The 16,467-nt window shown below is 42.8% G+C and overlaps 1 protein-coding gene across 1 annotated transcript in view; it reads left to right on the forward strand.

Annotated features, from left to right (window-relative positions):
• gabrr2a (gamma-aminobutyric acid type A receptor subunit rho2a) overlaps positions 1-15,375 on the forward strand; it is a gene marked incomplete at its 3' end in the record, with an annotated part of 35,976 nt that extends 20,601 nt beyond the window's left edge. The window contains exons 4-9 of the mRNA XM_079174965.1: positions 3,247-3,470; positions 7,414-7,496; positions 10,253-10,393; positions 12,026-12,178; positions 14,517-14,725; positions 15,040-15,375. Of these exons, the coding sequence (XP_079031091.1) occupies positions 3,247-3,470; positions 7,414-7,496; positions 10,253-10,393; positions 12,026-12,178; positions 14,517-14,725; positions 15,040-15,375 (1,146 nt within the window). The remainder of the gene's footprint in view (positions 1-3,246; positions 3,471-7,413; positions 7,497-10,252; positions 10,394-12,025; positions 12,179-14,516; positions 14,726-15,039) is intronic.
• Between the last annotated feature and the right edge of the window lie 1,092 nt (positions 15,376-16,467).

The raw sequence follows: 16,467 nt of genomic DNA on the forward strand, positions 1-16,467 counted from the left end.
TTGAAGTGACTTCAACTCCATGTAACTCATGGACATGGTTCTCTGTAGTACATCCATCCATCCATTGTCTTCCGCTTATCCGGGGTCGGGTCGCGGTGGCAGCAGTCCAAGCAGGCTGACCCAGACTTCCCTCTCCCCCGCAATATTTTCCAGCTCATTCTGGGGGATTCCGAGGCGTTCCCAGGCCAGCTGGGAGATGTAATCCCTCCAGCGTGTTCTGGGTCTTCCCCGTGGTCTCCTCCCAGTTGGGCATGCCCAGAAAACCTCCAGTGGGAGGCGTCCAGGAGGCATCCTAATTAGATGCCCGAACCACCTCAGATGACTCCTTTCAACGCAAAGGCGTCAACTCCAGGTTCCCTCCGGATGTCTGAGCTTCTTACCCTATCTCGAAGGCACAACCCAAAGTTCGTGGCCATAGGTGAGGGTCGGAACGTCGACCTACCAGTAAATTGAGAGCTTCGCCTTCCGGCTCAGCTCTCTCTTCACCAAGACGGTCCGGTGTAGCGCCTGCTTTACTGCTGCAGCCGCACTGATCCGCCTGTCGATCTCCCGCTCCATCTCACCCTCGCTCGTGAACAAGACCCCGAGATACTTGAACTCCTTCACTTGCGGTAGACATTCCGTCCCCACCTGCAGGGAGCAATCCGCCGGTTTCCGGCAGAGCACCATGGCCTCAGATTTGGAGGTGCTAACTCTCATCCCTGCCGCTTCACACTCGGCTGCAAACCGCCCCAGTGTGCTGGAGGTCACGATCCGAGGAGGCCAACAGGACCACATCATCTGCAAACAGCAGAGAGGCGATCCCGAGACCCCCGAACCTGACGTTCTCAGGTCACAGGTCAAAAGCTGTTAAAACTGCTGTGCTTGTATCCGTCTCTTACTCAGTTCATTAAGTCCATTAAAGTGTGTGACAGTGATCCCACAGTAATAAGCCCCGCATCATTTCTGTCTCATGCTGCCTCATGCACGTCCGTGTGCTCCCCAACTTTGGCACCAGTCTAATAATACTAATAATGCTTAAAATCTTTATGAGCTCTTTATGAGCTCTTTATAAAACCAAAATAGCACAAATAAACACAATCAATAAAGTGCTGCATAGACTTCAGTCAGTCACCAGAATTTGATTTCCCCACGTGGGCACAATGAAAGCAGGGTTCAGTTACATGCGTTTGAGTGAGCTCGGCCGGTATCAACTCAGCATTCTGCACAGGTTGCTTAAGCCAATCACATCGTTACTGTCAAACTTTAAAAAATGTTCTCCTCTCTGCTGCTGTCAGTTGTTATTTCAGCTCAAAGCAGATACGACCCTCCCCCACCCCAGTTACCTCCAGTCAGCATCAAAGTTAGCATCAAAGTCATGCTCCTCTTCATCATCACCACCACCACCAGTGTGTGGACTCCAGGGGGATTCTGCCTTATCTGAACTCAGCATCACTACCCTTCTATTATACTACTTCAGGATGGAGTTCAATCGCCACAGTCTTTGCACTGTTCATATTTTATGCATGTATAATAAAGCATTGTTAAATTCTAATGAAGTCTCTCCATGATTGAAATAAGGTATACTACGTATCAAAACACTCAATCCACCTGTATTCAGAGACTGTCTTTAAAACGAGCCGTCAGGACGTCAGGTTGCGATGTCACAACTGTCCATTCACCGGTAGAAGTGCGGCTAAACTCTGTGCAGTCTACACCACAGTTGCTGAAGACCGGAAAAGCTAACCTATCAGAGCAGCTTGGGCTTTTTTGGGAGGGCGCCTTAAAGAGACAGGCACTAAAATGGAGCGTTTCTGACAGAAGAGGAATACAGGTATATTCAGACAGACAGTATGAGGAAATGTAAGTGTTTTTGAACATTAATGCATGTAAACATGTTTGAGTAGAAACTCCAAATATTACATTACATTGCAGTCATTTAGCAGACGCTTTTATCCAAAGCGACTTACAATAAGTGTATTCAACATAGTATTCAAGAGAACTACTAGTGACCAGAAGTCATAAGTGCATCTCCTTTTTTAAACAAGCATCTAAGAGCATAAACCAGAGTAAACGTACAGAAACAAACTAATACAATAAGTGCAACAAACTAGTATGAATACAATAAGTGTTAAGTGGAAGGCTCAGGGTAGTGCTTCTTGAAGAGGTGAGTTTTCAGCCTGATGAAAGATGGGCAGCGACTCTGCTGTCCTGACATCAGTGGGGAGTTCATTCCACCATTGTGGGGCCAGGGCAGAAAACAGCGGGGACCTCTGAGCGATGGGGCAACCAAAGCAGCAAAGCGAAGTGGTCGGGCGGGGGGTGTAGGGCTTGACCATGGTCTGGAGATAGGAAGGAGCTATTCCTTTCACTGCCCTGTAGGCTAGCACCAGAGTCTTACACTGGATGTGAGCCCTTACAGGGAGCCAGTGTAGGAAACGGAGAAGGGAAGTTGTGTGGAAGAACTTGGGGCGATTGAACACCAGGCGAGCTGCAGCTTTCTGGACAAGCTCCAGAGGTCTGATGGGCGACGCCGGGGCTCCGGCCAGTAGAGAGTTGCAGTAGTCCAGGCGGGAGATGTCAAGAGCCTGGATGAGCACCTGCTCCGTCTCCTCAGTGAGGAAGGGGCGAATCCTCCTGATGTTGTACAGCAGGAATCTGCAGGAGCGTGTAACTGATGAGATGTTTGCTAAGAATGACAGTTGGTCATCCAGGGTCACACCCAGGTTCCTCGCAGTCCGAGTTGACGTCACTACAGTATCGTCAATGGTGATGGACATATAACTATGTGTCTGAAAATGAGCATGATATGTCTCCTTAAATTCAACATCCGCACTCTATAAAGACTCAGTAAAACAGGCGCCTCTAGCTTCTATAATGTGACAAGTGAAACTCAGTATATATGTGTATTTATCAATACAAGAGGGATTTCATCAAATCATCCAGAGATTCTATTTGATTACTCAAAGTGGGCGTAACCTTGTTTACTACGTAACAAACATATATTTTAAGCAAAACCACATTTAAACATAACATAAAAATGAATAGCTTTGTTGCCTAAACCCAACCAAGTTGTTTACTGTGAAAATGGAAGTTTATTTTGAAAAGATGCATGTAAGGAGAATAACCGACAGAGTATCTAGTGCATCACAGTTTGAAGCCTAAGGCCACTAACTAAGCTGCCGTATTGGAGGGGTTAGGAGTGAGAGCGCGTTGTTATGGATGTAGACTGATGAACATCGTCCGTCTTTCCTTTGATTCCACCAGGACTTCACCATGACTCTGTACCTGAGGCACTACTGGAAGGACGAGCGCCTGTCGTTCACCAGCAGCACCAACAAAAGCATGACGTTTGATGGGCGCCTGGTGAAGAAGATCTGGGTCCCCGATGTCTTCTTTGTCCACTCGAAGAGGTCCTTCATCCACGACACTACCACTGAGAACATCATGCTGCGTGTCTTTCCGGATGGACATGTCCTCTACAGCTTGAGGTCTGTAGCATTTCAGCATCTGCTTTCTCAGACCCATGTTGATCTGCCTCACAGGATCTCTCGTTTGTCGCAGAAATGTTTTCAATTGACCTTTTTTCCACAGCAGACATTTTAATGTGTCGTGACAGAAGAAGAGCACATTAACAATGTCTCAGTGTCAACTAGTGTAAGCCGTGACACTGAGCCAATACCATAGGCCAGTGGTTCCCAACCAGGGATCCCAGGCCCCCCTCAGGGGGAGCCAAAGATCACAGGGGGTGCAGGACGACATGCATGACAATAAATGGATCCCTGGAGCCTTAGCAAACACGGCAGACACAAATAGTCCATCCTCCTTTCTTTGTTAACAAAGAGTTTAATCTCACGGTTGTTCAGTACATCTGTGCGTTTTAGTTCCAGTAAGAAGTCCTTCTGGATTCATGGACGCCAGTGAAGACAGTCGAGCCTCCTCAGTTGTATTTCCTGAATAGGTTTTAATGTGTTTGAGGCTGAAAATGTCCGCTCGACAGAGGCAGCAGATATTGGGATTGTCACCGCCCAACATGTCACGCTAGCCCACTGATCAATCACGTACTTGTAGGCCAGCTAGCAGCTCTGACACGTCAAAGAATACGCCCAACATGTCAAACTAAAGATCTGATTGGTTGAACACTATGACAATCAACAATATCGTCCCCATTCACTTAAACAGCACATGGATTCACTGGTGAGTCTGCAGGCCTGGGGCCTCTCTTCTACCTAGAGACACAGAGGTGAAATCTGATTGGATAAAAGCTCTACTTAAAATAAGTTGCACTGGAAGCAGAGCAACTGAGGAAGACAGTAGCTGTGCAGTGAGAAGATAAGATAATGGGAAAAATATTTGTATAAATTATAATACATGTAGTGTATTTAAGAAAAAATATTAAATTATAAAATAGCTATAACTTTGATTCTGTCTAGGCCAGCAGAGAAGGCTTAGCTGGCCCTGACAGCCCACCACTGATATAGACACATACACACATAATGATCCACCACGATTTAGACCACTTGTGATATGATGGTGGTTTCATATCATATCAGTCAAGAAAACGAGCCAGGATTCTTTCTTTTCTTCCGTTGTGAAAGTCCACGTCTTCGTTTTGAAGCCTTTATATTTCCGTCTGTTGAATAATGATGTGGGCCATACTGCCTGAAGGAGCTGCTAATCCTGAAAGACCTCCATCAGCCTGTTTCCATATGTCACTGTACTGAAGTTCTGATTCAGAGGCTTTTCAAAGGAATAAGAAAAGCACTCGGTACTTGTTATCTGTTTTCATTGGAAGGGGTTTGACAACACTGTTGGAACAGAAACATGTTCCCTTCACTGAGGGCCCTGTTAACACGCCGGCACAGAACAAGTGAAGGGGTCATATCATCGGGGTGAGCAAACGTTTTCCCGCCGACCAACAGCAGCTGGTAATTGAGTGGCTCACCGTGACATCGTTTGTAGAGCGTCAGTGCAGGTCAGGTGTTCCGGTGCAATTCTGGCTTTACAAAGCCGTGTTTGAAGGCGTTGTTTTACTTCTAGATTTTTGCAGCTGGCAAAGGCACACATGTGGAGACATTTTAGAAGTGATTTCTGCGTGTGCTATTGGCACCTGTTTTAAGTAAAGCCTTCCATTAGACACAGTTACATCCATATTTTCTCATGTTTTTGTATGACTATTATTGAAATTGGTCCAGTATTGAGGGAGAGCGCTGCAGACGCTGTAATGTAATCCATCAAGGCAAGTCCTCTAAGTCAGTGTACGTCCACTCAAAGTGCTTGTATTTTACCACTGACAGACTCAGACAGTAGTGTCTGACAACATTATGGAGAGAACCCTGGAGAGAAATAAAAGCATTTTCTTTACCTTTCACCTGATCCTGTCTCTTTGTTCAGGCGTCCAACAAAGTCTCCTTCTGAAATCTCACATCACATCCACACTGTTGAAATCATTGAAGTGTTACACTAAGCTACACGTTCTGTGCTCCAACTCTGACAACACCGACACTCCTCTCTCCAACTCTTACTTTTGTTTCCATCGTTGTCTTCTGGCACATGACACAGTAACAACCAGGATGAGAAAGGTAAAGAAAGAACGTACATTTTTCTGTAGGGTTCTTTCTATAATGTTGTCAAACACTTATAAGAATTATAAGAATCTCTGAGTGACAAAAAACAAGCACATTTAGTGGATGTTCATCGATTGGGAGAAGTCGCCCCGAGCGATCACAGCCCGTTTAGCAGCTGCTGGCTGTAGCGCTCTCCATCAGTACTGGACCAATTTAAAAAACTGTTGCTATGTGGGAAAATAGGTTTGGAAAAATACAGAAGTAACCCTTTCAAGCAATAACATTTGATTGTCAAAACTAGACACATTTAAGAGGCAATACAAAATAAAAAGTTTCTTAAAGCTGTCTTTCAAATTTGTTTGCCACTTTTGGAAAACATCACACGTGTTTAACTAATAATGACCATATCAAGTTTTTATGGTAATATGTTAGCTTACAGTTTGCCACACATCCAGCAGACAACGAGCAACACAGATGAGGTTGGAGTCGAAGATCAATTTTTGCTGAATTCTTTATTGGACATGAATCATGGGAAGGAAAGCATAGTTTGCTGGACTGCTGAATTCCTTCAACTCTTCTGAAGGAACCGTAAAACCTTTATACCCTCCCATTAAATAGAAGTGGGGGGGTGGAACATACAGGGGTGTCAAGTTTATGCCCATACGTGTATGTTAGCCATTTGTGAATACCAGAGTGTGTTACATACAATGTTATCAATCCTAACATGCATATACATAGGCGATATAAAATATCTCCACACCTTCCACATTACACAAACGCATTTGACCAATTGTTAATATTAAAGGAATACTTTGGCTACTACATCTTTGGCTTTAACTCAAGAACTCAATTTCAGATAAAAACAGGATAAAATGCTGAAGTGATGACATTTCGGACAAACATGTACGTGAACTGCAACCTGACTGGTTGGCGGAGGCAATCAAACCAAGGGTGGAAAATGTAGCTTCATTTTCAAACTTGTAGTCCCACGCCATGCTGATTGAAGTGACTTCACTTGAGAACATTACTCAGACTTTACAGAGCTTCCTTTGGATTCACACAGGAGTACCAAAATATACAAAAAGCTTCATTATTTTAGTTTGGTGTTTACGTGTTGCATGTTCCTACATTGATTTGTGTTGTTATTTGAGACCAGCATCTTATTTTAGAAATGATAAGAGGTGACCATCACACAGGTCCACAAACTGTTGGATTTCGAGAGTGGTAAAGTGATGTGGTTTGATCTCTGTGTAATAAGCCAAGAATGACGGAATCTGAAAATGTCTCAATGTCATTTTTGGGGAGTTTTGCTAAACCAAATCAACCAAAAGTGACCGTATTTGGATGAGAGGGTGAAGCTGGGGAAGTTTGAGTCATTTTCTCATAGACTTCCATACAACCAGAGAAGTCGCCTCCTGATGGACATTAGAGAGAATGCAGGCTAAGACAAGAAACATTGGTTTCACTTTTCAGACCTGAAGGTTGCTCCTTAATTGAACATACGTTACTGCTTGTTTGTCGATCTAACATCAGATCATTAATTATCAGTAAGTCAGCACAGCAGGTGAAAGCTAAACCAAACTGTAATGGATGTTGTGCTAACCTGTGAGCTTGACTACCTGTCTGAGCTATGACATCAATGGCGCTAACCGATCACAGGTGTGTTCATGTGTTGATGCTATAGCGTGTGACTCCATGTGATTTCTTAGCTTGTAATTTTGTGATAACATTAAAAAAAATAGCACAACATAAATTGAGTAATGACACACAAAACAGATGTCAGATGATTTACTGGCATTAATTCATATTTGCGTTACCATGACTGTTCTCACCCTCTGCGTCTGTTCTTGTCTCTGCGGTGGAACAGAGTGACAGTGACGGCAGCCTGTAACATGGACTTCAGCCGCTTTCCTCTGGATTCTCAGACCTGCTCACTGGAACTTGAGAGCTGTGAGTAAATGTTCATTTTATGGTTACTTTCTCTCTGTGTGTTACATACTGTAACAAAATACATTTTATTGTGCGCTCTTTACGGACTTGGGGGTGCTGTTTGCGCTGAGAGACAGTGTTGGGGCCCCAAATTTCCCCCGTGTGGTCCCGTTTCAGGTGCAGGTCTCTCTCATGGTGGAGAAACACCAAATCCATTAACGTAGGTGAAGTCGAGCGGTCCTATTCAGTTGCTATGGAGAGCAGGAGATGCGGCCGTGCTTTGCATGATGGAAATGTCTCAGCTCAAGTTGACTGACCGTTCGCCATATCTGAATTTGCCTAATAATGACTCAACCTCAAGTTCATGCAAATGAGGTCCATCCCATTGCAAGCCAGCAGGCTCATTAAGCTCAGATCAAATTGTCAAACAAGGCAGCACTGATCCAATATGAATGAATATTCGGTTCATGCATTTCCTTTTTTTTTTCACCTCACGTGTTTTCAGAATCATATTTTACTGTTCTGCTGCCAAAACCCCAGGCAGAGCAGGTGGGGTGTGTTTGGGTTTTTAATTAAGTTGTGTTTTTTTTTTTTAATTAACTGTTTGAAAACTGTCACTTTGGGTAGATTTGTCTTCAGGTTGAATTAACTTGAATTTCAGCTGTCAGTCATTGCTTCACTGATGGAGGATAAGCTTTATTAAATGTTCTGAAACCAATTTTGAAAATCGAAACATATGCACTACAACAGTGTCAAAGAATAATATATAATGAAGCCAACATACATATTGATCTGAAAACAGCCACACTCTTCATACACAGTATAGTCTACAAACAGTTGAGGAATGGTTGCTGCTGGCAAGTTCAATGTGATGAAACGTCGCAAAATAACCTGACCAAGGTTTTCATGAAATCCATTTGTATTGAAATTGAAATTGAAAAAGGCTGTTTTCTGAATAAAAATGAATCATCAACCAACTAATTTACCCTCCAAAGTACAAAGTAGGCCTATGTCCAGTTGTTAAGTGCATCCTCCTCTCCTCCCATCCCCTCTCCTCTCCTCTCCTCTCGTCCCCTCTCATCTCCACCTCCTCCCCTGTGCTCTCCCCTCCCCTGGCCTCTCCTCTTCTCTCCTCTCCTCTCCTCTCGTCCCCTCTCATCTCCACCTCCTCCCTTGTGCTCTCCCCTCTCCTGGCCTCTCCTCTTCTCTCCTTTCCTCTCCTCTCGTCCCCTCTCATCTCCACCTCCTCCCCTGTGCTCTCCCCTCCCCTGGCCTCTCCTCTTCTCTCCTCTCCTCTCCTCTCGTCCCCTCTCATCTCCACCTCCTCCCCTGTGCTCTCCCCTCCCCTGGCCTCTCCTCTTCTCTCCTTTCCTCTCCTCTCGTCCCCTCTCATCTCCACCTCCTCCCCTGTGCTCTCCCCTCCCCTGGCCTCTCCTCTTCTCTTCTCTCCTCTCCTCTCCTCTCGTCCCCTCTCATCTCCACCTCCTCCCCTGTGCTCTCCCCTCCCCTGGCCTCTCCTCTTCTCTCCTCTCCTCTCGTCCCCTCTCATCTCCACCTCCTCCCCTGGCCTCTCCTCCGCTCTCCTCTCCTCAGCTCACACCACAGCATGGAGTCTCCCTAGAACACCTCCCCAGGCCTTTTCTGTATTTTTCTCAGATCCGCTGCTCTCTCTCTCTCTCTCCTTCCATCCCTCACACACACAAACAAGCCAACCAGAGATCTTTCGTTTTCGTTGAGGACGCTATTTTACGGAAGAATATCTTCCATGTTGTTGAGCTAATAGGCTTAATGTTGAGCTATGCCATCGTGAGGCTGGTTGCATGGTGATGCTTTAGGTTGTCACTCACCAGTGACAGACAAAGCAGAGGTAGAATTAGAACTTAAATGCTCTTGTTGTGCTTAACACTCTTACACTTTATGAAAACATATATGTAATTGTCCGAGTTTACAATGCATGTAATTGGTTGGTGTACATTGTATCACAGCTGATAAGAGCCAATAACAATAACATTGTAATTACACATTAAACTATATCTTAACAGTTTATGGTTGTACACATTATATAATTTTTAATACTATATTCAGTTTTCTGTGAATGATTGACACATGATTTGTTACTAAGTTGTAACTGATGATTATAATGGCCACCCAAATAATGTTTAAAGATGCACTGCACAGCCTTTATCAAAGTATTAGGCTATAAATCAGTTGCAACTTAATAATAACTATCCTGATGTTTATAAATGGTTTACAAACCAGTTATTAACCATTGTCAAAGTATTAACTATCTATCTTAATAGATTGACCATTTAAGGTATTACAATCATCAACTGAAACTTTATAAAAGCCATCCAGAAATATTTTTTAGAAGGGTTAAAAACCAATTATTAACCATTAAAGTGTTACAAACATCTGTTCCATCTATTTATGTAATGTTTCTAGATTTTTTACAAAAGATCTGCTTATCATTAGCAAATACGTAATATAGTATATCAAATTTAATGATGTGTTCAACAATAAACTCTAAAATGAACAATTCATTTTCATTCCTTTGTTTCCTAACAATGAAATAAATATGAACAGACGTTTAATTAACTTTGAATGTTTTAAAGAAGTGCTTATTCATCGTCTCCCATCACGTTCACACATAAACACATAGCAACCATGAAAATAATATACACTTCTGATGATCGGGGGCATGTTTATGTAGTTTTTGATGATAATTCATCGTTGGAAGTGAATGAGACTATTTGATTGGGCGGTCTGGTGTTTTGCAGACGCCTACACGGATGAAGACCTGATGCTGTACTGGAAAAGCGGCGATGAGTCTCTCAGCACTGATGATCGCATCTCCTTGTCACAGTTCCTCATCCAGAAGTTCCACACCACGTCTCGCTTGGCCTTCTACAGCAGCACAGGTACACACACACACACACACACACACACACACAGGACTAACTACGTGCTGCTATAAAATAATTAATAAATGATGCTTGTTAGACACTGTGCACAACATCATGATGTGAATAACAATTATTTTGTTCGAATGAATCACGGCTGCAGTCATCTCTGTCTTCGGGCCTACAGCCACCGAATATGCTTCTTTGACCCCGTGACCTTTCCTCCAGCTCTACCTTCAGGACAAATGTTATTTATTTAGCGCTGCTTTAACACTGCTGGCCAATGGAGTTTGAGTGAAGAGGAAAAGCCCTTTAGCAGCCGCTGGAATTATAATCAAGCAAAGAAGGAAATTAGGTGGCGTTATTGTTACAAGGTGCACGTAGGGGGGGGGGGGGGTCAGGGTGAATAGATGGGTCAACCAAATTGTAAAACATACCACAATGTTTCCCTAACCTTAAAAAACTAACTTATTTTATCTCAAACCGTGACCTTTACCTAAACCTAACCAAGTCGCTCTTATGGCCAAACCCAACCGATACTCCTGGAAGGCCCCGAAAAATGATGTCCAGGGATTTAAAGGGTATTGCCGCATGCACTCAATGACATGATGCAAAGTAAGCGAGTAAAGATTGATATACATATCCCTATTTTTCGAAACAAAAGTTAGAAACTGCTCCATATAAAAGCATCAAATTGATCAGTTAGGATAAGCAAGGTGATTGAAGTGAGTCTTGAAAGTCTTTTTTTTTTTTAATTTTACTTGAATTCGATGAATTAATTGTGAGAAGTAAACGTCTCTAAAGATAAGGGTCAGAGAGCAAATGCACAGTCTCCCATAAAAAGGCTTTAAATGACTTTACGGACAACAATTCAGAACTGTACTCACCACATCCAGCCGAATATCTAAATAGTCCTTTATTGAGTACACTTTATATTGAAATATAGACTTTTAGCCAATGGGAATATACCAACACATGCTCCCTGCTGCAGCATTGTGTATCCCCTCCAGACAAACTAACCCTCCTTGGTTTGGATTGCAGATGTTTCTTTATATGTATGGACGAATTCAGACACAAATCTAATGTGTCATCCACATTTGGTGTATACCTTTTATGTATTAGAGGTCAAAGGTCATAGATCTGGCTCCAGTGCATTTTCAGGACTCTTTGCGGTTTGACATCATTAAATGTGTCACATTTTATACTAATTATAAGTATTCTACATACTCTGTTTAGGGTGATATTAGGGCTGAGTTTTGGTACGATTGGTCCCGAGATACAGAGGTCGCCACTCAATATATTTCAATGTTGTAAGCGAGGCGATAATTGTGTTTTTACAAATCTAATTTTAAGGAAAACGTCGTACTATAAACCATCGTATGCATTAAAGAGTAAAAAAAGGTTGAACCTACTTTATGCATTCACAACAGTGGGATCTGCGTATACATGTATCACACATCCAGCCTCATAGCTCTGCTTTGAGAGGGAACATACACTGAGAGGGCACAAGTCTTTGCAAGTGAAATCCCTCGTTAGTAAGCACATATCTTAAATGTAGAAGATCAAACCTCATGTGTGAAATGTGAAACGTTTTGTATGAACCTGTTCCTACACTGTTAAATCTGTGAGCGTCTCCTGCTGTGATTTCAGGCTGGTACAATCGTCTCTACATCAACTTCACGCTGCGACGCCACATCTTCTTCTTCCTGCTGCAGACATACTTTCCCGCCACGCTTATGGTGATGCTCTCGTGGGTGTCATTCTGGATCGACCGCCGGGCTGTGCCGGCCAGAGTGTCCCTGGGTGAGAAAAATAAACTGGTCGAATGTCCTTTTTAATGTATTTGTTTTTATTATTTAACCTTCATTTATATTATAGACATGGGGTCTCAATCTCAAGAGAGACCTAGTTAGGGCACAACAGCAATATGACACAAACTTACAGACAGACAAGACCTTCATACAAAATAGAACACAAATCATAAAAGTCAGATGTAAAAAGCTGTCAAGCTCTCCTCAAACGTGCAGTCATTATTTACTTGTGTTGTACTTTCCTTGTCTAACGAGAGATGAGGACAAAAAGCAACTCATAATAATTCATGTTCACGCAAAATGAATCATATGGGACTACTATTCTTTAATTTATGGGCTATTTGGGATTTGCGGGGTAATGCGTAGTCTTTATTTGAAGATTTCAACGACAATTACCTTGGCAACAGTTGGAGCTTCAGAGCATTCGGGTCAGTTTTATTATTTACATAAATTGTGAAAAGGGTGGGACCTAAAACTGAACCTTGTGGGACACCTTTGGGGAAATTAAGAAAGCTGGAGGAGAGACCACTGAACTGCACACATTGCTTATGATTGGAAGGGTCATTTGAGAATGAACCTGCAGCTTGATCTGACGGGCCTATGTCTGATGATCTCTGGCGTAATGAATAAAAAGGGCAGTGCAATAGTTCGTGCCGTCCAAGGCTTCCACAATGTCCTTTATTAATACTTCAAATGCGGCAGATCTTCTGTTGGCTGCTAACTAAATCCAGACTGATGAGAAAATAAAATGTTCAAGCACATGTATCCCTTAGTTTGGTCATTCACCAGCCTTTCATAGACCTGAACTAAAATCGAGAGCTTGGAAATGGGACTATGGGATCTCCGACAGTTTTCCACACATCAGGTATGACATTGTCTTGTATAGAGAGATTACAAACGTGTGCCACTGGTTCAGTTATAATATCTGCAATCAGTTGTAAGAAGAAAGTGTGGATATTGTTAGGATCGGTCGATGTAGGGTCTAGATCCTTTAAGGCCGTTACAAACATCCCTCAGAAAGAAATGTGTAAAAGAGAAAGTGTAGCTATTGGAGGTACAACAATAACAACAATATTGGGAGGCAAGAGCTGGCAGACAGAGACTTTATAGTATGCCAAAACTTCCTCGGGTTATTTGAACTGTGGTAAATAATAATTGCTTTTGGCTTTTATTAATGGAAGCAGTGCAGCAATTACGCAGTTGGAAATTTAGCCAGTTTGTTCATCAATTAACTAAAACAAGCAAACACAGTCCCATTTCTAATGAATGAAATCATAAAGGAAGGCTTGCTACAGTAATTGACATTCATTCATTCATGACGTTTCAGAACAATGTGAGGCTTTGCCAACCACACAGTGATGGCTTAGAGCGTGTTGGTAGTTGAAAAGATTGATAAGCGTTGATTCGTCTCGACGTCTGTGTTTGAGACGCGCGGGTCTTTCAATGACTTGTGTCAAGTTAATTGAAAGACAGACATTGAGCTTTAAATATCATCTGGTGAAAAGACAATCCCAGGATGAGTTCCTTTAAATGCAATTGAGATTAGATCTGCGTTAAAGAAGACAAATGTGTCTTTGGTTGCAGAAGAAGGAGCTTTAAAGAGATGAGGAAAATCTGTCTGTGAAAAGATGAAAGCTGGCTCCACCAGTCGGGAACACACACATGCACACACAAACCTCCCACTCTCACTTTTCGTTTGAGTTATTTTCTGTATTGGGGCTGTTTTTTACCCCTCGCTGAGATCCTCTCATGGCTCATGTCATCACTCTTGTTAAATTCAGATACAAACTACAGGGACCTGCTCTTTGAGGAGTTTTTTCTTTTTAATTGAAACTGTATATTTGTTAATTGTTTTTGAAGATGTATGTCTTCAATAGGAACCAATAGACTTGGAGCTGAGAGCCACATACAGAGTAGGGGAGTCAGAAGGAGACGTATTATTGTGTTTTGTCTTTTCATCAAATCTGTTGAAAATTGAAAAAATAAAGTACACTTGACTTACTTGTAACTACGTAATTTCTACACTGTGGTTTAACTGCTTTTACTTTAGTGAAAGCCCGACTGATACCATCTCATCTGCACCTCTTAACACCCGTGCTGACTGGGTCCTTCACAGAGTATTCATTGCAGGCTGTTGGACAACATTGCATCATACTGTATGAGTGGTCATGTTACTGCTCCAGCTGCCCAACACTGGCTCTGCTTCCTGATCCAGAGCAAACCATTATAACTATCCTGTGAAAGTAAAAATAGACAAACTCAGATTCAAACACATTCCCAACCTGCAGGTCACTTTAGTATAACTAGAACGTTGTGTATCTTGTGTCCAGGCATCACCACAGTGCTGACCATGTCCACCATCATCACCGGAGTGAATGCGTCCATGCCCCGAGTGTCCTACATCAAGGCGGTGGACATTTACCTTTGGGTCAGCTTCGTCTTTGTCTTCTTGTCCGTGTTGGAGTACGCCGCCGTCAACTACCTGTCCACTGTCCAGGACCGCCGGGAGCGCAAGATGCGAGAGCGGGCACGTTCTCAGGTTTGTTTCTGCTGTTTGCTGTTTGGTGCTGTGACAAAAAAAAAATCCAGACTGGCATGCATTATAAAAAAAGGCTTCATTCTCCCCGTTCATGAGCCAGAACAGACCCTTTAGAACTCCAAAAGCTCCAGCCACTCTCACTGACTCTACAATTTCACCTACAAGAGCATCTGTCTGGACACAAACCAAGAGCAGCAAAGAGAGAAACTGTGGTGGCAATTTCTGTGGAATAAAGTTTTTAGCATGTATCACCAAATTGTACCACAAAATTTGTATCACAATAATGATTTCATTGGATGTTTCTTCCCTGCCAGTCACTGCCCTGCACCTGCGGGATGTCCCAGACACGAACCATGACCATGTTGGATGGCACCTACAGCGAGGCCGACACCAACAGCCTGGCCGGCTACACTGAGGAACCGATGGCGCCAGAGGAGGAGCAGGAAGAACTGCATGAGGTTCTGGAGAAGCCCGAACACATGGTGGTCCATCTGTCAGTGAGCAGCGAGTCCACCACCACCAAGAAGAAGAAGAGCCTGCGTGCCCTCAACATCATCCAGAACACGCACGCCATTGACAAATACTCCCGGATGATTTTCCCTGGTTCCTACATCTTTTTCAACATTATCTACTGGTCCGTCTACTGCTGAAAGACGCTCCTGGGTCTGGACTGAAACCAGAGAGATTAACAAACAGACTGCATCAGAATGGGACACTAACTCAAAGCGTGCTGTTGTGCTGGATGTCTGGTTCTGCAAAGTGCAAGTTCTACAAAAAAATGTAGCATTGAGACTTTGGGATTGATTGAGCATTGATTTGATTCTGTTTTTTTTCCTCATGCAGCAATTTGAATGTTCATTAATGCTCTAACTATGAACAAAGAAAATAGTCATTTGAATGCTGTTTTCAAACTACTGATGCTGATGAGTCTTTTTCACCTTCATTACCTGTCAAGTGCTGTTGAAAAGCTCCTCATTACGACTGTTCCTGACTTTGGTAGGAGAAAAAGTTTTGTATTTGAGTCTTACGATTGATAGAAAGTTAATATCTGTGAGATACTTAATTGACAGGTCTCTTTACATTTATTTGTTTATAATGATTGTCAAGCTGTGAATCATCATGATTATTATTCTACTGTCCATCAGTCATGACTTCATTTTAAACAACGATGACGCCTGAATTTCTAGTATGTCAAGATAACACACTCTGACCATATTCTTTAAGCCTGTTATCTAAAAAAAAATAATGTAGGCTGTATTTAGTGGTGCTTTTAGCTTTATGTTAATGCCAACATGGTAACATTAGGACGATGTTTAGCAGGTAACATTTACCATGCCCACCATCTTGGTTTGGCATGCAAACATTAGCTAGTACAGCTGAGGGTGACGGGAATGTCACTAGTTTTGCTGGTGTTTGGTCATAAACCAAAGTACTGTGACTGGATTGAAACTGGATGATGATGGTGCCAGGTGAAAACTCTGGATAACCAAAGGTATTACAATTCATTCTTTGGAGAACATGAATGTGTGTACCAAAGGTCACGGTAATCAATCCCAGAGTTGTTGATATATTTCACTCAAAACCAAAAAGGTCAACCTCATGGTGGCACTAGAGGCAGATCAGGTCCGACCGTCACCAAAGCCAGTAGGATTCACCATCTGGGTGAAATATATGTCTCTAGAATTGCAAGACAATCCATCTAATATTCTCCAGAATATGTCAGTTTGGACCAAAGTAACCAC

The sequence above is a fragment of the Pholis gunnellus genome, assembly GCF_910591455.1.
Source record: "Pholis gunnellus genome assembly, chromosome: 15".
Taxonomy (NCBI): domain Eukaryota; kingdom Metazoa; phylum Chordata; class Actinopteri; order Perciformes; family Pholidae; genus Pholis; species Pholis gunnellus.